Consider the following 21,667-nt stretch of genomic DNA (forward strand, 5'->3'; position numbering starts at 1 on the left):
GCTAGGTCAATGCGGATGGTCTGTAACACGTGATTGGAGCGGTGGAGGCTTCACAGAACATGGCCTCTTGTGAACCTTCCCTTGCTCTCCTTATCGCTGAGTTCCCCCCCGCCTCACATCTCGCACCTTTTGACACCATCATTCTCTCTGTTCTTTTCTCCGTCCAGGGGTCACGGTCATCATCTTTGTGTCCATTAGCTCTTCTCCTTGCTCTCTTCTTATCCCCCAGGGGTCAGCCCAATTTGTCACTCTGATCATGGGGGAACCTGGAGAGTCAATGGGGCCCAGAAGAAGGAAAAAGTGGTGCATTTTCTCTCTGACATTGGCAGTGGGAGATTCCGCCCCCAAGGAAATTACCTCCCCTCTTGGAGCTTCATTTGGCTCTTCTATAAAATGGAGATAACGTTGCCTCAATTACTTAGCTCCTAAGCTTATAGGAAAAGCAGAAAAGCCTCCCTGTTCTAGACCTTTGGTGATCATTCCACAGCTTCAAGGGCTGGGAGGATGACACTGGACTTTTTAAATGAATATCCCAGAATGCCACTCTTCAGACATGTGCTCCAGACCCAGTGAGACTTTTTCCTGCCACACAACAGGCGGGGAGTCCCTGACTCACCCTTTAAAGGAGATGTTTTAACAATGATAAACATGGCTCCTGTGAAATGATTTCACAAGCTGCAGCTGTCCAGACTTTTTAAGGCCTCCCATAGCCTCTCTCTGCCGTTTGCCCCAAGTGGTGCGGCACTCAGAGAGCCCGGAATCAGCCCGCCTGCTACGGTGCCAGCCGAACCAGAAGGCAGAGCTGCCAGCGGCCTGCAGAGACAACAGACTGCCCAGACCAACCCTTCTAAAATCTCTGGCTGTTCAGAGAATGGCTCTCCCCAGTTCGATAAGAGTGAGAGCTTAGAGGCCAGGGTGATGCCCAGGGCCCGTGTCTCAAGTCAGCTTTGACCTTTTAGTGACTGCCCAGGGGTGACAAGGAAGGAGGATCGCGGATGATATTGCTCAGAGGGTGATATTCTCTAGTGCCCCCTGGCAGACTGGGTGGGTTGTGAGGTTCCTTCTGGACAGACCTCCATCTCTGGGCAGGAATAGATGCCATCAGCCTCGGAGGCCCCGGCTTGGTGGCCCTGGCTTGGTGGCCAGTGTCCTTGGAATACTCCGTGGCACTGTTCCTAGCAACCTTCAGGGTTCCACGAGCAGAAGCCAGGGTGTCACAGAAGCCCCTGGGAATGGCACTCGGGAGATGCTGAAAGCAGTGCCCAGAGCTAGCCTCTTGCCCCGTTCGTGTTCTCATTCCCCACAGTAAACTTGGTGGATGTAAGTGAACCGTGCTAGGAAGTCTGTTGTCTCTGCAGGCCGTTGGTAGCTCTGCCTTCTGGCTCGGCTGACTCCGGCCTCTCTGAGTGCCAGCTGGGAGACTGGCCCTTGGGGCAGCCACAGGGAGAGGCTGTTCGCCACGGCTGGGCCGTCGTCTGGAAGAAGCCACGGCTTTTAGAGAACGTGCTCTGAAGTTGGGATGTGGCTTTGTCTTGCCCGATGTGTGACCGCGAAGCCAGGGCCTGATGTGGGGGGCCCCAAGGCCCCTTGTGGAGCTTATGTGCATTTTAGGGCTCTTGTTTGTTGGTGTCTCGTTGCTTTGGTTTGGGTATCTCATGAAGACGTGAGATATTTTAGCTTCCCTGCAATAACGACGTCACTAAAGGAGATCGGTTTGTTGTGTTCGATGCACGTCCTCTGTAGAGTGTTAGGGATCTCAAGGTTTCCTCTGTTTCCAGTTGTCAGGGCCTCACTTGATTTTTCTGAGATTCCTCATCATTGTCGAAAGCTTTCATGGAGGAAATAGAATGTGGCCTGGGCTGGGAAGCTTGAAGACAAAGAGCGATTTGGAAATCCCCTACTCTCCTTGCCTGTGCCTTTAGCTGACAGCCATTACTGGCCTGCCCGTCTCCATGCAGGGGCTGGTGTTCTCAGGCCTCCCAGGTTAGGAGGAGAGGGAGGTCTGCCCAGGAGAAGATGTCACCCGTTCCTGAGCCCCGAGCCCTCCTCTCTTTCTAGTCCTTCTTTCCCATGTGGCATCTCCTTCCATCCTCTGTCCTCGTTTTGTCATCTGCTCGCTTTGTGGTGTCGGCATTGGACAGGAGGGCCAGGAGTGTCTTGTACCTCAGAGAGCCCATCTGGGAGAACCGATTAAGGGCTAGAGGCCCAAGAAACCGTCGAAATCCAGAACCACAAAGCACCTCATGTGTAACCATGGTGTTACGAGGCTTCGGACCCAGCCAGGTGACCCGAGGACCCTTAATCACTCTAGCAGAATCCAGGTGCAAAGAGGAACGGACCAGGAAGAAACCCTGGAGGTCACCTGTCCGACCTCTTCACTGATGCCCAGGGCTCCCATGGCCAGAAGGGCCTTCCTTTACTAGCCTTGTTCTCCCCAGCTGGGGCCCCTCTGCTCTGGGTTCTCTGAACCTTTCTTCTGCTCTATCTGAAGGCCTGCTAATGAAGAGAAGGACCAGAAGCTGCATTGGGGGGCGGGAGTGGAGTGCCGCACTCCCGGGTCCTGGACCTTAAGAGAAGGATCTGGGCCCCTGGGTCTCGGAGGTCCGTGGCAGCTCTAAGCCTGTGAACTCTCTCCAGTGTGGGGGTGCTTTAGTGGAAGCAGCTTTTTATCAGAGGCTCTTACTGATGCCAAGCCACGGGCGCAATTTAATGAAATCGGAGCATCGGGGTCCAACAAGGCGGAATATGAGACAGAGAGGGGGAGAGACAGAGAGAGCGTGTGTGTGTGTGTGTGTGTGTGTGTGTGTGTGTGTGTGTGTGTAGAGTCTTGGCACTGAGGTACCAGAACCACAAAAACCCAAAGGACAGAGTCATGTTTCAGAGTCCAGGTGGATGGCGCCACCTTGCCCCCCTGGGCGGCTTTCTGAGCCCCTGTTTCGATGAGCCTGGGCACTGATGAGTAATTCCCATCATGTGAGCTGTTTTGGGAGCCAGATGCCCCAGCCCTGCGTACTCCCCCACCCCACCCCACCCCCGAGGATGTGATTGATAACTAGGGCAGGAGCCTCCAGGGGCAGGAGCTGCACTGAAAGCAGTGGGTCCAGGATGGCCCCTGCTGGCCGCTGTAGCCTTGCAGGGCTTTGGGCTCTAGCTCAGATCTGTGTTGGACTCTGGTTTGGCAAACACTCCCTGGAACAAATAGTGAGTTGAGTTGAGCCAGGATCCTTTCAATGGGTTGAGATGGTGTTTTGGAGCAAAGATCCCTGATCAAGAGGCGCCCCGCCAGGGAGATCCCGGTTTTCCCCATCGCTAGAGGTTGGGTCCTGGGCACCCGCCCACTAAGGTTAGAAACAAGCAGCATCAGCACGGCAAGACGCGATTCTGAGGGGGAGTAGCTTCGGCCACGCTGAGCGTCATCACCCCGCTTCAGCCTGGGGCAGCTGCTCATGTGAGTGCCCGGACTCCCAGGAAATGGTAGATGGGTCCTCGAGGTGCCCCAGAAGGCATGGAGGCAATGACCGCTAGGGAGCAGGGCAGCCAGCACGGCTTCCTGGGAGACTGGGGGGAGAGTGCTTGTAGGTAGTCAGCCGAGCATCCAGAAATTTCCTTTTGTGTACTGGGAAAAAATCAGTTCATTCTCTGAAGTATTTAACAAAGCCTGTGGGGCTCTCTTGATGCTGCCTCTTGGAGACACTTAGACCAAGTGACGGCCTTTCTTGGCGGTCCTTTGCCCTGGCAGCCAGCCTCCAGTTTGGGCCGGCAGCCACTGCCAGTCAGAATCCTTTGGGTCCTGGTGGCTGAAGATCCACAAGGAGATCTCTGGGAGGGCAGGTGGCGGCTCTTATTCTCTGGGTTTTATGCACCCCACTGGCATGACGTTCATGTCTTCTGTGCTTTGATTTAGGAAAACGCTGCAGGAAACAAACCAGCATCTCCTGAGTCTGTTTGGGGACACCCTGAAGGCTGCCATTGCGATAAAGAACCAGATCAGTAAGAGGATCGGGGTCTGTCTGGACGAAGATTCCCCGGGCAGAGAAAGCACCGCCATGGGGAGGCAGGAGCAGCCAACCCAGGACACGTGTGAGTCCCAGGGATGGTGCCGGCTGCCCCCCGTGGGCGCCAGATTTCCTTCCGATTCTCTCCCCTGCCTTGTACGGTGGGCTCTGCAGCTTGGCAACCCTTTGACCCGAAGTGGATGCTCAGCCAAGGAGCCCCGGGAAAGAGCTGGCTCCGAATCCCACCCGGGGTCCCCCTTACAGCCTCACCTTCCCCAGGGTTGACTTTGTGAGGCTTCTTTCAGCTCAGAGTTTTTGTTCCTCTGAATGTAACGCGTCACAGATGCCGCGCTGAATTGGCCGTAACCAGTCTCGGGTATAGCCTCTGCTGATCCAGGGTGGATCCTGTGATACAGAAGGGGACTTTGGACCTCCCATGGAGGTTGTCCTGGTCTGCTTTGGGGTCTTTCTCTCTCTTTAATATAAAAAGATGACGCTTGTTTCATGGGTGACTAAGTGGGAGAGTCTCTCACAGTCCTCACCTGGAGTTCCCCTCCCTCAGGGAGACGTCCCTAGTGGCTAACTCCCAAAGATCCCTTCCCCAGCATTATGGGCCTGATGTGGTCTTCAGCTGTACTGGATTGCGAGGGGATCGAGACAGCTGAGAAGTCATGTCATTCTGTCATTTTGTTGAGGTTGAAAAGTTCTTTACCCTAGCCTCATTAAAACTGATGGGGCGCCCATCTCCCAAGGGCCAGGATCCGCTTTGGCTCGCGGTATTCTTGCCCAGGTGGGACGTGGCCGGCCTTCCCCGTGGAGCCCTGTTAGCGAACGCAGGCCCCGGCCCGAGCCGGGTCCCTCCCTTGATGCTCTGGCTCCTTGTCTTGCAGGCCAGCTGCCCGTGGACGCGGCTCTTGGAGGTCCCATTCCTCCCCTGGAGTTCGATCAGACCTTGCCTGAATGTGACGAGACGTTGCTGGCTGAGCCTGACATAAGTTGCCACGTCCGAGAGAGCTTCTTTTTGAGTCCAGGAGTCACGGTGGAGTGTGAGCAGCCCATCAGGAGGATCTACCAGAGCCTTGGGGTGGCTGTGGACAACCTCCTGGAGATGATGCTGGACTCCAATAAACAAGTAAGGCTCAAGTCTTCCCTACTGTCAGCCCGGAGCTCGGGGGAGCCCTTACGACGGAGGCCTTGCCCTGCGATCGCCCTTCTCTGAGCCCTTCTAGAAGCCAGAGAGTGGGGAAGGGGGAACTGCGGTTTAATGGGACGAGGTCGGACTTGCTGATTTCTTCATTGCCGGCCCTGAACAAGGCGGCCCATTTGCTTTTCGTAAACACATTTTTGTTTATTTCATCAAATATTTCCCGATAAGATGTAAAAAAATGAGCATTCATTTAAGGATGAGTTCCAAATTCCTTCCCTCTCTCCTGCCCTTCCCCCACTCTAAGAAGGCAAGCAGTTTGTTATTAATCAATAACATTATATGTATGACATCTTGCAAAACCCATTTCCATAGTCGCCATGTTACAAAAGAGAAAGCAGTCTGCTTTTGATGTGTGCCCAGAGTGCTCATGTTCCCATGAGCACAGGTGTCTTTTGGAGCCAGATGTAATAGAAGTAAACATCCTGGCAAATGGTTCAGTGGGAGCAGCTTTGGTCCCTGACCAGACTGTCTGATGACCCTCTGATTTAAGCTTTTTAAAAACTTTTTTCTGGTTATATGCAAACATTCATTTTATTATTATTATTATTTTATATTTTATTTACGAGTTATATGCAGGGGTAATTTTTTAGTATTGACCCTTGCAGAATCTGTCCCAACTTTTCCCCTCCTTCACCCACCCCCTCCCCCAGATGGCAGGTTGACCAATACATGTTAAATATGTTAAAGTATATGTTAAACACATAACCATACAGTTATTTTGCTGCACAAGAAAAATCAGACTTAGAGATAAAGAAAAATTAACCTGAGATGGAAATCAAAAATGCAGGCGGACAAAAATAGAGGGATTGGGAATTCAATGTAATGGTTCTTAGTCATCTCCCAGAGTTCTCTCGCTAGGTGTAGCTGGTTCACTTCATTCCTGCTCTATTGGAGCTGATTTGGTTAATGTCATTGCTGAAGAGGGCCACGTCCATCAGAGTTGATCATCATATAGTATTGTTGTTGAGGTATATAATGATCTGGTCCTGCTCATTTCCCTCAGCATCAGTTCCTGTCAGTCTCGCCAGGCCTTTCTGAAATCATCCTGCTGGTCATTTCTTACAGAACAATCCTATTCCATAACATACATATACCACAATTTATTCAGCCATTCTCCATTTGATGGGCATCCACTCAGTTCCCAGTTTCTGGCCATTACAAAGAGGGCGGCCACAAACATCCATGCACATGTGGGTCCCTTTCCCTTCTTTAGTATCTCTTTGGGATACAGGCCCAGGAGGAACTGCTGGGTCACAGGGTGTGCACATTTTAATTGCCCTTTGGGCGTAATTCCAAATTGCTCTCCAGAATGGCTGCATCAGTTCACAACTCCACCAGAAATGTATCAGGGTATCAGTTCTCCCACGTCCCCTCCAACATCTCATTATTTTTTTGTCATCTTAGCCAGTCTGAGAGGCTTGAGGTATTTTAATTTGCATTTCTCTAATCAACAGTGACATAGAACGTTTTTCATATGACTATAGATGGCTTTAATTTCTTTATCTGAAAACCATCCATATCCTTTACCTGTTTGTCAATTGGGGAATAATTAAATGTTTCTTCATAGCTGGAGGAGACGCGTGAACTTCATGCTCGCTTTGAGAAAGAATTTAACCGTAAAAATGAGGAGACCGCCCTGGCGGTGAGACAGCAGCAGGAACTGATGGACCGTTTAAATCAGGAGAGCGCGGCCAAGAATCAGCTGGCCCTGGAGCTCCATAAAGCTGAGGGTGAGGTTGCCTCCCTCCCCGGGGCCCCGAGAGTGCCGGGGAACTCTCCGTGCACACCCCCCGCACACGCTCACTGTTGCTCTGCTGCTCACGGCTGCAGAGAGGGGCGGCCTGTCCCAAGCTTGTCTGCCTGCGCCGTCTGCACAGGTCCAGCTTTGGTCACTTCCTTTTCCTCTGCTCTGGCAGGTCTCGCTGAAGGTTACAAAGCCGAGAAGGCCGCGCTGGAGGAGTCTCTGCTCCAGAAGGAGAAGTCTGAGCATCATCTGGCGGTGGAGTTGGAGAACCTGAAGGCCCAGTTCCAGGCGCTGATCCAAGAACAAGCCAGGCTGAAGGAGGAGCAGAGTCTGTTGCTGAGGCAGAAGGAGAAGCTGATTGTGGAGGCCGAGGAGAAGGCCGCTGGTAGGCGGGGCCAGAGAGCGGCCCACTTGGGCTGGCTGTTTGGGCAGAACAAGCTGGTGCTGAGTCATAATTCAAGGAATAAGAATGAAGAGTGACTTAGGGCAGATTGATGTACAAAAGGCAGAATGCGCAGGAATTCCTACTTCCTGTGTGCTCATCATAGGCACTCAAACAGGTTTTTCTGATTCCCAAAAGGATGTTTTTTCCCACTCTTGTAGAACTCATCTCTTTAGAATGGATTATTCTAGATGAGCGAAGCCCCAGTGTCTGGTGCCTGCACTTGCTGAAGAGCCCTTTGCTCCATTTGTGGCACTTTGTTCACAAAATCCCTCCATGAATGCCATTCTTGATGGGTTTCCATCTTGGCCCTGGGGGGAATTGCTGGGTACCCAGATCACGGCCAAGAAATAGGCAGTAGCATAACCTGTGACTGTTGTTGGGCCATTCGTGGCGTCCGTTTGTGCTGGGCGGGAGCCCCTGTCCTTCCTTCTGTGGCCCACAGAGAACAAGCTGTCTGGGCTCCCTGCTGGGCCGTGTTCCTCTCTGGGCTCCAGAACTGGCCAAGTGCCTCTGGGAGGGCTTCTGCCTGCCCAGCCACACGTACATAGACGGTGGTGCAAGGAAAGGGGCGTCCTCCTCTAAGCCAGCATGGGAAAGGGGTCTATATGTTTCCTACTCACGATATTGTGATCAAAGGCCGAGTCCCTCCTTGTCAGGCCTGGGACTATGAGCCTTGGTAGGAGAAAGTGGGGAAAGGCCATTCAGCATGCTCCCCCACCCCTGGCATCCTAGCTCCAGGTTCTTGGCTAGCTCTAAACACCCGTCCCCTGCCTCAAGGGATGGCACCAGCCCCTTCGTTGGCAAGCCCTTTGGGGGAAGGGGAGGGGTCTTTTTGTCTGGATTTTGTATAAACTTTGACCTAGCCTGGTCAACCTGGATGATTGTTCCCAGTCGCTGGCAAGGGGAGAAGAGAATTTTGGTCCCTTGTTCCTTCCCCCTCTCCCCTCCCCTTTGTTGTTTATGGTCAAGAGCAGCTATATCTGTAGAATCCCAGAGCAGGGCCTCTGGGGCCAGACTCCAGCTGCAGAAGTGTTTCCAGCCCTGGTCACAGGAAGGCTGCTTCCTCCTATCTGCTCAGGTGTCAACCCCCTCCTTGGCACTGGGCACTGGGTGTGTGGTAAGGGAAGCAACATGGTCCCCTTCCCTAGGCAGACCCCCTCTGGCACAAGCATGAGTGAAAAGCAAGGAGGGATCTCTGGCGGTCCACGGGCCGTGGCCTCCCTGGGCCTGGCTCTTCTGTCTATAAGTCTGTGTACCTTTTCATCCTAGGCATTCCTGTTGGGATGGTAGCCCCAGAGGATTCAGGTTTGTGTGGCTTCGTGTGGCCTGCGTGTTCTCAGGCTTGGCCCCGAGTTTGGGACTGGACGAGGGAGGGAGGGAGTCCCCAAGGAGGAGAAGGGACATCTGCCTCTTGCTCCCCTCAGGAAGTATCAGTGACTTCCTGTCAGGTAGCCCTTTACTTTGCCCGATCCTCCACCCGTCCTTTTGGAAAGCGGGTGCCGTGACGGCTGGAAGGAAGTGTCCCTGCTTGGGGATGACCTTGTCTGACTCAGTGGTCAGCGAGCCAGGGCCGGCCTCTGCTGAATCTTGGCCGAGCGCCCGCAGGGGCAGCTGTTGGGTGACTTTGACATTAGGCCCAAGGAGTTTCAATGTGCGTTTGCTTGGAGTGGACGCTTGCGAGCTGGGGAGAAGGCGGATTCGGGGGGCGAGCCCCTCCTGGCAAGGTCGGGAAGCTTCAGTGTGCTGGGCACTGTTTTCCTGCTTTGTTCTGCTGCCGTTTGAGGGTTTGACTCTTAATCCCAAGTGCTTTCCTCGTTCCTTTTTTATCTTGAAAGGTTTGGTTTGTATGTGTCTGTGTGAGTGTGTGCGCAACAAGTAACCTCCAGTAACCAAAGACGCTGGCTTTGGAGGCTGGGCCTGGCATTAGTGCCCCGTGAGGAAGAGGAGGAAGGGGGGGAGGAGGAGGATTGGACTGGCCAAATTGTCTGTTGTCATAACATCATTATTGAAAAGAAGTGGGAAAAAAGGCAGTAACAGCATGCGAGGCTCCTTGGTGAGATTCATTTGCAATCGGCAAATCCCGGGTCAGGAGGAATAGAACTAGGGAAAGAACAAGCTAAGAGAGAAGCAAATGTTCCTAATTTAACCCAGATGACCTTCAACATTTTGAAACAATAATTCCCGAGCTTTTTATAGTGCTTGAAGCTTGACAGAGTGCTTGCCAGTCGGCGCACAGTTCCCTCTTGGAGGTTTTCAGAATGGCGGCCCATTCTTTGGTAGCTGAAATTAGCAGTTGTGACTCTGGGCCACGTTGGAGATGGGCTCTCGTGGGCACGTTTGGGCGGATAGGCTCTCGTGGGCAGGGTTGGGCAGGACCCTCAGATTGGTCGTCCCCACACGAGACAGAACCCAACTAGACACGGCAGACCGCAGTGCTGAAGATACACGAATGCCTCCCGGTGTCTGATGGGATGGCGGACACATCCGAGAGGGTTAGAATCTCTGTCCACTTAGAGAGGAAGGGCTTGTTGTGGTTGTTGTTTGTTTATTTGTTTTTAATCTGCTATTGTCTGGGTCCTAAGAGGCCGTGTTATGATGCTGAGGGATGATGGGCATCATTTCCCCCAATCTGCCCCCCAGCTGAAACCCAAAGCATCTAAATGACTTTCTGGATCACCCCTGTAAGGATCAGAGCCAGAGCTCGAAACCAGGACTCTGAATCCTAGGCTAGACCTCTTGGCACATTCAGATTTGGGGATTTGCAGGCCTAAAAGCCTGGCCCTCACCCTCATGCCGATTCGTGGCTCCTCAAATATTTCTCATCTCACTAAAGAGAAGAGTGATGGGCTTCTGAATCTTCACTCTCTCTCAGAATCTTGGCTCTATAGGAACCCACAGAGGTCCATCTCCTCCCGAAGAAGGACCCTCGTATTAACCTAGAGATCTTCTCTGCCCTCTGCCCCCATCTCTCCGCTTACAAGAGGAGATGGCCGAGGCTTTGGGGGGCCTAGGAACCAACCTGTTAGGCTTGATTTGGGATTTTTATTCCTTTCCAGATGCTTTCCAGTTTTCCAAAATGACTTTTACTTGGAAATGTTTGAATCCCTTGAACTCAGGAGAGTTCAGCCGAATATTTGAAACTGCTTTGTGTGTGCTTTTGCATTGGTCTCTGCCAGCGACGGATCTGTGTGTGTGCACGCGCACACGTGCAGACACACCGCTTCTTTAGGACGACCGACCTGAATATGTGGAATGGACTTTTTCTGTTTTGATGTTTCTTTGGAAATAAGTTAGCTTGATCATTTATTTATTTATCTGCCTATCTATCCATCTATCCATTTACTGATTTATTTTATTCTCATCAGGTTTACTTCAGGAAGTAGAACATCTGGTAAAGGAGCAATCAGAAACAAAACAACAATCTGAGAAAGATTGCTCAACCCTGCGTTCTCAGATGAGAGCTTTGGAGCTAGAGCTGGAAGAGCAGCTTTCACACAATCAAGAGCTTGTCCAGCAAGCGGCCGAAATCCAGGACCTCAAAGAGCAGATCGCCTCTTTAGACAAACACTTACGGAATCAGCGGCAGTTCATGGATGTAAGCGCTTTCTGTCCCAAAGTGTCATTGGGGCAAACCCCGCTCTGCTGTGGCTTGGTCCGTGAGGCTGATACAGCCAACTAGGCCTCAGTGGCTTGGGGGGTGGGAGAGTGAGGTGGAAGAGGCTAGTGAATGAGGGTTAGGGTTAGGGTTAGGGTTAGAGATAAGGCGTTGTTTGAGGTTGAGATAGGAACCCATCGACCTTGCGCATTTGTGTCTTATCTAATCGGGGTACAGGCAAAAGATCTAATCATAAGCCACGCTCCCGTGCTCAGAAGGCCTCCTGGGTGGCCCTGGATCAGTGAGGTGGGCAGAAAACTGCAGTGTATTAGCTCGGGGGGGGGGGGGGTTAGTCCTTTATCTTGGGGTGACATTTGTCCTGTCTGAACTCTTCATCCCTCTGCCCCATTCCTGAAACAGAAAAGAATGGGTAATCATATTGATTGTAAACAAGGGGAAAACTCCTGAGGAGCCTTTTTTCTTTAGAAAAAATCTTGCAAGTAATGGCATTTGTAACCCACCTGAATTGGCCCGAGTTCTTACAGAGCCAGCGCTCTCTCAGGATTCACGCTTTCTAGTCCTCAGTGTCCACACGGTACCATACAACCGGAGGCTAAATGGGCATTTTAAAGAAATGAGGTTAGCCCTTTCACCCCTTCTTGGGCCCATTTTCTCCATAAAGACACAAAGATTGGTAAAATTTGCCTTTTGAGCACAAGGGACTGACACTCACTCTGCCATCTGGTGACAGGAACAGGCAATTGAAAGAGAACATGAGCGGGATGAGTTTCAGCAAGAAATCAGGAAGCTTGAGGAGCAGCTGGAGCAGCAGCAGCCAGCCAAGAGCCATCCTTGGGGAGAGCCTCACGACAACCAGGTGAGCCGCGGCGCCAGGGAGGGCACGCGGGCCTCATAGCCAGGGCGGGCACCCTCAGTGATCTCTCTCTTTTTTCTTTCCACAAACCTGAACGTGGCAGAGCTTTGAGTTGACTCCTGAGGTATGGACATGTAGCATGTCTTAGTTCCCCATCCTCTTGCTCAGGCAGATACGTGTTTGGCCTGTTAACTCGCACTCCTTAACCTGCTTGCTTTCTGGTTGGGTTTTCTGCTTTTGTTTAGGCTAGATGTGTGCAGGATTGCTTTCTTTCTCCCTGGTTTTGTGGCTGTCACCCTCTTTAGCTAATGTCCTCATGCTCGTCGCTTTTCTCTCTGGCAGAATGCATCCGAGTCCTGTACGGGCAGTGCCAGGCCCACCACTCCAACTGCTCCCCTCCGGGCAGGAGTCTGAGCCCCGTGTGGGCAGTGCCAGGCCCACCACTCCAACTGCTCCCCACCGGGCAGGAGGGAGCAGCGCCGCCCTTCTCTTTGTTGTTCACGATAGGGTGGCAGCAGAGATGTGGCAATCAAAAGCTGGCAATTTCCTTCCAGTGGAAACTGGAGGAAGTCGAGTAATAGGAAAAGGTCCATCAAGGTGAACTGGGAAGGCTTTAGATTCCTGATGGAAGCTTAAGCAAGCTTTCTCTCTGCGGTTTTGTCCTTGAACGCCACATTTTTGTGTGCCCGTGCATTGGCCTTGTAGGGAATGAGACAGGTATCAGTTGGCTCCGTCTTCGCTGTCACAAATGTCTCATTTCCTTCCCTTCTCCCCACCCCCCCAAGCCCAAATTCTAAAGATTTCTTATCCGGTCCTGGCTTAATTGAAGCATGAGAGAAAGAAATTTCTTCAGGAACTTGATGGAGCAAAACCTGCCACAGGCTTGACTTGGGGAAAGTTTCCTTTTGGAAGGGTCAGTCCGGTCTTTCCCTTCCCGCTGCCATACTCAGTCCCTACTCTCTTGTCTTCTTGTCAGAGGTGGCCTTCCTTGTCCTTTCTTGTAGCACTGAGCCCCTCCAGGGAAGCTTCTATGCCCAGCATAAGATGTAAAGGGTTTGAAAGGCAGCTAGGCTCTTCCAAACCCTCAGCCATGGATCCCAGGTGAAGAACTCTAGGCATAAGGGGAGACACATACACAGCTCTTGGGAGAGGGAAAGAGAAGCCTTGTGTGCCTCAGGTGGTTCCGAGGTTTTAGCAGGTCCCTGACCAACATAGTCCTGGCATTTGGGGTTTTCTCATCTTTGGAGAGAAGTGGGCTTGGCTGAGCTTTCCCTTCTAATTGGAGTGCAAAAGGACCCTGAATGTAGAGTGAGAATATCTGCTCTCCAGCCCTGCCTCTGTGCCTGTCACCTACCCGCCTGTTTCCTCATGTGCGAGATGAAAAGACTGATGCGTTCAAGCATTAGTATCTCCAAAGGAAATTCGGGGCTCGTTGTCTTCTTAGGATAAGTCCATGTAAAGGAGGAACTTTTCTTATGTCAGCAACAGCTGCTTGTTTGTGAACATTAAAACGTACATTTCCACTTCTGCAACTTAAAAAAATTCTCTCTTCTGGCTTTTCAGGTTGAAGCTTTACAAAGAAAATTAAGAGAAAAAATAGATGAATTGAATGAATTGGTCATAAAGAAGGAGCTAACCGAAAGAGAGCTCTCGGCCCAAAAAGATGAAATCAGAAACCTGGAGGATACAAATGAAGTAATCCGAAGAAAAGTTTACTGGCTTGAAGACGAATTGGAGAAACAGAAGAAAATTGGAAAAGAATTGAAACAGGTAAATTCATCTTTTTTTATTGGGATCAGTAGAATTGAGGCATCTTTGATCAGAGATGAGCATTGGAGGGGTCAGTGAGCGGATCTCATAGAAGTCTTGCCTAATGGAGGATGGGCCCTGTTCAGTAAACACTCGGCCCTTAGAGCTTCTTCCTCTCCAGCTGATTGAAGGTCCAGAGGAGGTTAACATCTGTTCACCCGGAAGAAGAAAGAGCCCTCGGTATCTACTAAAGCCTGTTTCCATAGTGCTCTAGGGTTGGCAGATGGCCTTTTCTTAGACCGCTAGCCAGTTGTTGACCTCCAAATTCAGGCATAGAGAAACTTGAAGAAATCTAGGATTTTTCTTTTTAGAAATTTTGAAGATTTAAAGAACTAAAGCCGGACGCATGTTGCCATTTAGAGCCGAATTGATTGGTGACAGTGTCGGGAGATTTTTCCAGTCTTCTGTTAAAAACATTAAGAATGGAATTCCTTTTCCTCTTCCTGTGGAGTATTCCGGCCCATGGAGTGCATGGTGATGACACACCAGAGCTCACTTTGGACTCCAGCAGCATCCTATGTTGTCATCTGGGGTCTTGAGTCTGCTTCTAGATTAATCAGTGCTCACAATTTAATTGCTCCTGGTTTCCTAATTAAATTTGATCCTCTTACACATGCATCTGATTAGAGTTATAAATCCCACTTACTCTTTCAGGGAATGATATGGATATATGTGCACTTGACAGATGAAATTATAGACAGTGATTAGATTGTGTGTGTGTGTGTGTGTGTGTGTGTGTGTGTGTGTGTGTACATACACATGATGATTTTATACTCACACATATGTAGGTTTTTATAAATGATTTTCTAGAATTCATTGTTTCTTAAAAGTATATACAGTGAAGTTGAGTGTAAAGGGTTCAATTAGCTCAATGATGGAAGCCCTGTGATAGAGAGGGAAGAGTGTGCTTCTCAAGGCCAGGTTTGGGAGTGTCTGTAGGCAAGTCCCTAGACCTCTCAGAGCCTCAGTTTTCTCATCTGTAAATTGTGGCTGCCCATGTTCATTTTGTTGGGAGACTGAAATAAGAAAACCTACACATGTAAACTAAAATGCTATTTAAAAATAATTTTTATATTGATAGCTTTTGGTAGGTCTCCCCTAAATAATCCAGGTTGTTTTCTGTTGCCTCCAAGATCAAAAACAAAGGCCTGTCCAGTCTTATTCTCATACCTTCCTCCCCAGTTTGTCCTCTTTGACTCAGTGATCTTGGCCTCCTGGCCCTTCCTCACACAAGATTCTCCATCTCTCATCTCCAAGCATTTTCTCTGGCCGTACTCCATTCCCGGGAAGCTCTCTACTTACTGACTTCCATGGCTTCCTTCAAGTCCCACTTTCTACAAGTAGTCTTTCCCAGCTCCTTTTAATTCCAGGCTCTTCCCTCTGGGATTTATTTCCTATTTGTCCTGCATAAAGCTTGTTTTGTATATATTGGTTTGGATGTTGAGTCCCCCCATCCCCATTGGATCATGACCTTTTTGAGGACAGGGACTGTTTTTTGTCTCTTTTTGTATCCTGAATATTTAGCACAGCACCTGGCACACAATAGGCAAGTGTTAATGAATTGATTATTTATATATTGCTCAGTTTTCCTGCTTTAGCTCTCTTCCTTCTTGGAAAGCCATGCCATATAACAATATTTTTAAAGGGGGAAAAAGAGGAAAAATAGAAATAATCAGTACTCCTTCCCTTCTTATACTAGATTCACTGATTTTGTTTGTGCAAAAGTTTCAATTCCGTGTACTCCCAGTGATCTCTTTGTCATTATAACCACCCCCAATCCATCCTTTGTTAGGTTAAAACATGTAATGTTTTTCCTGAGATCCTTTCCTATAGCCTCTTTCTGCCTCAATTTCTGCCTCCCGTGTCCATTTTGAACAACTGCAAAATATCCTTTCCTGTTTTCCCAGCAATCTTAACAGAATTCTTCCCAACATAATTTCAGTTTGGGGGGTTTTGACCTCCTTTATTGCTGATACTCCCTTGCCTGACCCGTTCAAATGATGGACTTGGGACATTTTTTCTCCAGCCCCTGCTGGATTTGATGCCGGTGGGAAGGGAGTGACTGGTTGATCCTCACGAGCTTTTTCACTGGGGGTCTAGATGAACTACTCAGCTGTCTTGGACAATTTTTGTGACACTCTTCCACCCCTCTTCTTTGTCAGGACAGAGAGGCCTTGCAGGAGCAGCAGATGAACAACCTGATCCAGATTTCCTCATTACAGTCAAAATTAGATGAAGCAAAACATTTGACACCTGCCCAAGGAAGCTCAAATGGGGAGAATCTTAAGGAGCAGTTGGAGGCGGAACAGGCAGCTCTGCTGTTGAAAGAGAAGGAGGTAAGCCCAGGCAGGTGGCCCCCGGCATCCCTCACCCCACTTGATCTTCTGAGGCCTCCTGCTTTCCCAGCCTCATTGATGATTGGGCGTTCCTGATTAAGCCATTCTGCTGAGCAGTTTGGAACTGTGCCCGAGGGGCTAGCAACCTAACAGTTGACCTAACAGTACCATACTAGGCACGTATCCAAAAGATTAAAAAAAAAAAAAAAAAAAAGGAAAGGAAAGGACCCATGCGCGCAAAAACATTTGTAGCAGCGCTCTTCTCAGGGCAAAGGATTGGAAATTGAGGGGATGCCCACGAAGGGCCTAAGTTGTGGGGTGTGATGGTGATGTAATATGTTGTTCTATGGGAAACAAAGAGCAGGATGTTCTCAGAAAAACCCGAAAAGTCCTCCACGAGCAAAGTAAAATGTCCCGTGTGCAAAGTAATGGCAGTGTTGGCGGGTGATCAGCTGGGAGAGGCTTTGCTATTCTCAGCGGTACGGTGATCCAAGACTACGCCGAAGGACTTGATGATGAAAAATGCAATCCATATCCAGAGAAAGAGCTGATTGTGTCTGAATAAAGATGGAGGCATAATTTTTTTGAGGGGGCGGGTCTATATTTTCTTTCTCAACATGATGTTTATGGAAATATTTTACATAATTTCACATGTGCTTTCTCAATGTGGGGACTGGGGACGGGAGAGGGAGGAAGGAAAAGAATCTAGAACTTAAAACTTTTAAAAGCAAATTGTTTTATATGGAACTGAGAAAAAGAAACTCAGATGGAAAAACTGAAAAAAAAACTTGGGTATAACTCTGGAAAAGTCCTTATAATGGCTCCCGGGATGTTTTTAGGGAGTCAGATTGCAGAATTGTTCTCATTGTAGGTGTGGCAGAGCTTTAGTGATGCATTACACACAAAAATGCTGACATTATTTGGGACAAGGGTAGGGCTGTGGGGATGAGAGGAGGCCTGTGTGGTGGGATGGGTAGCGGGGGGATGAGAGGGGAAGGAGGACTTTGGGGCCAGGATGGAAGACTGGCGGGGGCAGCACTCTGGTCAAAAGAGTCCCAATGACTTTCTTTAGTTGAAATCTTTGTCTGCCGGTCATTGATGGTGTTTCTGTGTTCCTCCAATAAACCATTAACAGAATAATGAGCCTTCTCTTAGTGACTCCATCCAAGTACAGTTATCTGACATAAGTGCTATGCTCTGCTTCTGTTCTAGGTTCTGAGCTTGGAGGAAGAACTAGAACAACTTAAGGACAATTTGACAAGTAAAAATAATGAAATCCTTCAGCTAAACTTAGAATTAGCTCTGCAGAACAGCCAGTTCAATGCCAGCATCCAAGAGCTTTCTGCAGAGAATGCCGACTTAAAGGTAACCTGAGAAAGGCCCTTTGTACTGGACTTTGGCTTGGCCGGCCTTTGCCCTGTGCCCTGGTTTCATGTTGGCCGGGGCCCTCCAGGGGTGGGTGGTGGGCGTGGCATGGCCCTAGGGCGCACTGGCTTTGACATCTCTGGGGGAGTCTGTGATCAGGTATCTTCCTAGACGGTGCCGATCTCCCTGAGGTGTTCCGAGTTTGGTGCTTTGTCAGCTTTATATGATGTAGATTTGATGACCCGGGTAACTGCTGCCTGAGAATGTGTCCCTATCCGGGTCTGGGCAGATGTGCGAGAGTGACAGTGTGAGCATGTGCCAAGTTGGGCGTGTGGCAGGGAGAGAACGATCACAGCCCCTGGGGGACAGACGTTGCCTGGGGAGAGAGGGCAGCTGTCAGAAGCTTCTTAAGGCCCGATTGCTCTTGGGCCCACCATCCTGCATTCGTATTGTTGTCCGGAAGCTTCTTCAGACACGGGTGCTCTTGGGCCCGCCATCCTGCCTTTGTATTGTTGTCCTGAGGGCCATTGGTAGTCAGCGTGTGGGGATCCAAGAAGTGAGAGCCTGCTTAGGGTAGAGTTCTCTTTTTGGACTATGTTTTTAGCCGCTACCTCCGGAGCATTTGAGACTCTCAGAGGCTCAGAGTTTAGGAACCTGAGCAGCTGTCTAATTAGACTCCATCTAGAGCAAGAATCTTCCTCCCAGGCCTCTGGTGGGGAGTGCGCTGCCCCTCCCTTGGAGAGGGACATTTTTTTAAAAAATACTGATAGCTTTTTATTTTTTAGAATACATGTAGAGATAGTTTTCAACCTTTACCCTTGCAAAACCTTGTTTTCCATATTTTTCTCCCTCCCATTTCCCCATCTTACTCCCCAGACAGCAAATTATCCAATGTGAGTTAAACATGTACGATTCTTTGAAACATATTTCCACATTTATCTTGCTGCCCAAGGAAAATCAGATCAGAAAGAGGAAAGAATGAGGGAAAAAACAAGCAATGAAACAACAAAAAAGGGGACGATACTTAGGTTGGGAGCCACACTCAGTTCCCGCAAGTCTCTATCTGGAGGCAGACGGCTCTCTTCATCCCAAGTCTATTGGAACTGGCCTGAATTACCTCATGGTTGAAGAGAGCCCTGTCCATCAGAGTTGATCATCACATAATCTTGCCTTGTCCAGTGATCTCCTGGTTCTGCTTAGTTCCTTAGCATCAGTTCCTGTTTGTCTCTCCAGGCCTCTCGAAAATTATCTTGCTATTTGTTTCTTTCAGAACAATAATATTCCATAACTTTCATGTACCATAACTTAGCCATTCCCCAGCTGATGGGCAGCCACTCAGTTTCCAGTTCTTTGCCACTATAAAAAGGGCTGCCGCAAACATTTGTGCACTTGTGGGTCCTTTTCTCTTTTTTCTGATCTCTTTGGAAGAGACACTGCTGGGAATACACAGTTTGATCGTCCTTTGGGCATAGTTTGTACCATCTGATCTTCTTGTCCAGTCTACTCCCCTCGGGACGGGCCTTAGAATACCTGGCGAAATCTGCCCTGCCACAGGAGCCTCTTCTCGTGGCCGTCTTCATCCATTCCTGCTGAGACTCTGCCGGCTTCTGCTTTTGCTCCAAGGAGAGCTCACCCATAGTCTCTCTGATTCTGCTTCTGGCTCTGAGAATGGAGCATGCAGGGCAGAAGGGTCACAGTGCCATGGTTTGCTTTTCGAACGCTCATCTTCCACCTGTCCTGCATTTGTGTCTTTGTAGCTTTTGCCTTTTATTCTTGGGTGGATCCTGTTGCATCTTCCACATGATCATCCTGCAGATCCTTGAAGACAATTCTCAGTTCCTTCCCAAGTCTTTACGACTTACTCTTCTAAGTATCTCCTCTTCTTCCAACCAGTCCCCAGAGGACGTGAACTGGAGGTCTTTCTCCATGACCTTTCTTTGGACACTCCAGCGTCTTTGCTAAAAGGTGGTTCCTAGAAGTGAACCTGGCTCCAGGTGGAGTCTGTTCCCTCCCTAGTTCTTAAGCATTCTTCACTCTTGATGTCTCCCAGGAGGCATTCGTGGCCATGGCTGCTTCTAAAAGCTATTTTGTGTTTTGGTTTATTTTTTCAGTTAGACGCAAAAGTGGTTTTTAGCATTTGCATTTTAAGTCCTGATTGTCTTCCTCCCTTCGTCCCCCCCATACCCCTCTCTTCGATACAACCAACAATTTGATTAGGTCACATACGCACAGTCGTGTGAAACATTCTCATATTTGCCATGCTTTGAGAGAGTAACCAGAGCTCCTCCCCAAATAAGAAACCTGGGCTTCGTCAGTTTGCCTTCAGACCATCGGTCCTTTCTCGGAAATAGATGATAGCATTTTTCCTCCTGAATACTTTGGAATTGTCTTGAACCTTTCTCATTCACTCTTCCCATTGTCCATGCCGGGCCCAGGGAGATTCTTGCGGATTATCATGGCTGATCTCCCCCCCCCCCCCCCCCGCCCTTTTTATGGAGAGAGGGTGGCTCTTGGAAGAGTCGTGGTGAGGGCCCCGGTGGGTGCCTGAAGGTAGGCAAGGCTTGGGAGGGAGAAGGCGGAGTAAAACCAGATTCCGAGCTGTCAGAATAGGGAGCTCTGGGGGAGGGGCAGGTGTGTTTGTGGGACGGAGGATGGGGGGCAAGGGCCAAGGCCTCTCTGGAATGTTCAGCACTTGAACTGTCCCCAGGCTTCCCAGGAAAAGCAAGCAAGAAGGGGGTGCCTGCTTCTCAGGGGAGAGGGAAGAGTTGTGGGCCCAGAACTTAGGGTCTCCTGGGAGCTGATGAGAGAACATATGGGGAGGGCAGGATCCAACCAAGGACAGCGACCACAGTGTTGACAAAGCCTGATAAGTACACGAGCACGTGGGATCCCTCGGGTGATGACACATAGAGAAGTGACTCAGAAGCCACGAAACGTGTCTGGGATGGGCTTGGAACTTGGGTCGTTCTGACTGCAGGTATGGCACTTTGCCCTCAGCATCATCCAGAAATCTCCAGGAGCCTGAGGAGTAGGGTCCATTTGGTACCAGGAGAGAGCCTAGGGAAGGCCCACTGGGGACAGGGTGGTCATTAATGTCAAATGCTAAAGGCTGAGAACTGAGAGGTCATCAGATGTTATAACCACGATATGGCGGCTGTTCTGGGAGGGAGTCCTATTGGACAGTGAGATTGGAAAGCAAGTGTTACGCTACGGGCTTTAGAGGGTGGAAGGAGAGGAGATGGAGGCCCTGAGCCAAGATGGGAGAAAGCTTGGGGGGGGGGGGGGTTGCTGACAGGAGCACATTGAGCATCTCCAGGGAAGAGCTCTTAGGTCGGGGTGGACTGAGGAGAGAGAATGCCTTTTGGGTTTGAGAGCAAAGCAGCAGTCGTTGCTGCTCTGGCCGGTGTACTGACTCCACATCTGCCGAATTGTGTTCTGATTTAGCTCTCGGCATCTTCATCTTGGCCGCCAAGTCTACATGGCCGATGTGGCCAGGCGCTTTCCTGAAAGACGTGCCCCAGGGCTGCCAGTCATCATTCAACAAACACTGATTAAGGACTAGCTAAACCCCCGCCAGAGGCCAAAGATAACACAAAAATGGCCTCTGCCCTTGGGAAGCTCGTGGACGTCATTCTCATAGCAAACCCTTAATTTTGCAGGAAGTAGAGCCGACTGGCTGCCCCATCGTCTTCCCTCTTTTGAAAATCAGGAAAATGCCGGTGTCCTGTCGGTGCTCTCACCCCTCACCGCCTTCCAGAGATTTCACCAAATGGTAGTTCGCAGTCCAGCCTTCACTGGGCCCTTGCTGCTGCCAGGCAGCCCTTCCACACCTGCCTCATTCACTCCCTGGCCCACTCCCCTTTGTCCTTCCTCTGCCTGGTATTTGCCCTTCATCTCCTGCCCCTTCCTCCTTTTTCAATCTCCTTAAGAGTCCTCTTGGATCCAGGACTTTCAGCCTCCCGGCTGCTCCGGCAACAAGACCCTCTTATCTCTACTCTGGCCATTATCTTTGGGCGTCCCCCCTTCTTGGAATGTTCTCCCTCTGCTAAATCCCGCTGACGTTGCCTTCCGTCTGTTGATGACTTCCTGTTTATTCTGTGGAGAGCTTGCTTGGGCATATTCTTCCCCTTTCCAGCAGGAGCTTAAGGGCAGGGACTATCTTTTGCCTCTTTTTGTCTTCCTCGCTCTCAGCCCAGCCCGTGACGCACAGTAGGCACTCAATCGGCTGACTGGCGTCCTTGTTCCACGATGCCCCATGTAGCTCATTTGGGTCAGGAACTGGTTCCTTTATCTTTCT

At 50.1% G+C, this 21,667-nt stretch overlaps 1 protein-coding gene across 10 annotated transcripts in view; it reads left to right on the forward strand.

The window, feature by feature from the left end:
* The window catches only part of LOC127562547 (pericentrin-like), a 77,142-nt gene that overhangs the window by 25,587 nt on the left and 29,888 nt on the right, over positions 1–21,667 (forward strand). For 9 of the 10 annotated variants that reach the window (XM_051998349.1, XM_051998356.1, XM_051998357.1 and 6 more), the window contains 10 exons: positions 3,905–4,080; positions 4,886–5,127; positions 6,770–6,932; positions 7,119–7,331; positions 10,757–10,986; positions 11,738–11,863; positions 11,964–11,984; positions 13,424–13,630; positions 15,832–16,005; positions 17,218–17,370. In XM_051998349.1, the coding sequence (XP_051854309.1) occupies positions 3,905–4,080; positions 4,886–5,127; positions 6,770–6,932; positions 7,119–7,331; positions 10,757–10,986; positions 11,738–11,863; positions 11,964–11,984; positions 13,424–13,630; positions 15,832–16,005; positions 17,218–17,370 (1,705 nt within the window). The remainder of the gene's footprint in view (positions 1–3,904; positions 4,081–4,885; positions 5,128–6,769; positions 6,933–7,118; positions 7,332–10,756; positions 10,987–11,737; positions 11,864–11,963; positions 11,985–13,423; positions 13,631–15,831; positions 16,006–17,217; positions 17,371–21,667) is intronic. The other variant, XM_051998351.1, reaches the window with a different exon arrangement.

Source organism: Antechinus flavipes, chromosome 4, assembly GCF_016432865.1.
Source record: "Antechinus flavipes isolate AdamAnt ecotype Samford, QLD, Australia chromosome 4, AdamAnt_v2, whole genome shotgun sequence".
NCBI lineage: Eukaryota > Metazoa > Chordata > Mammalia > Dasyuromorphia > Dasyuridae > Antechinus > Antechinus flavipes.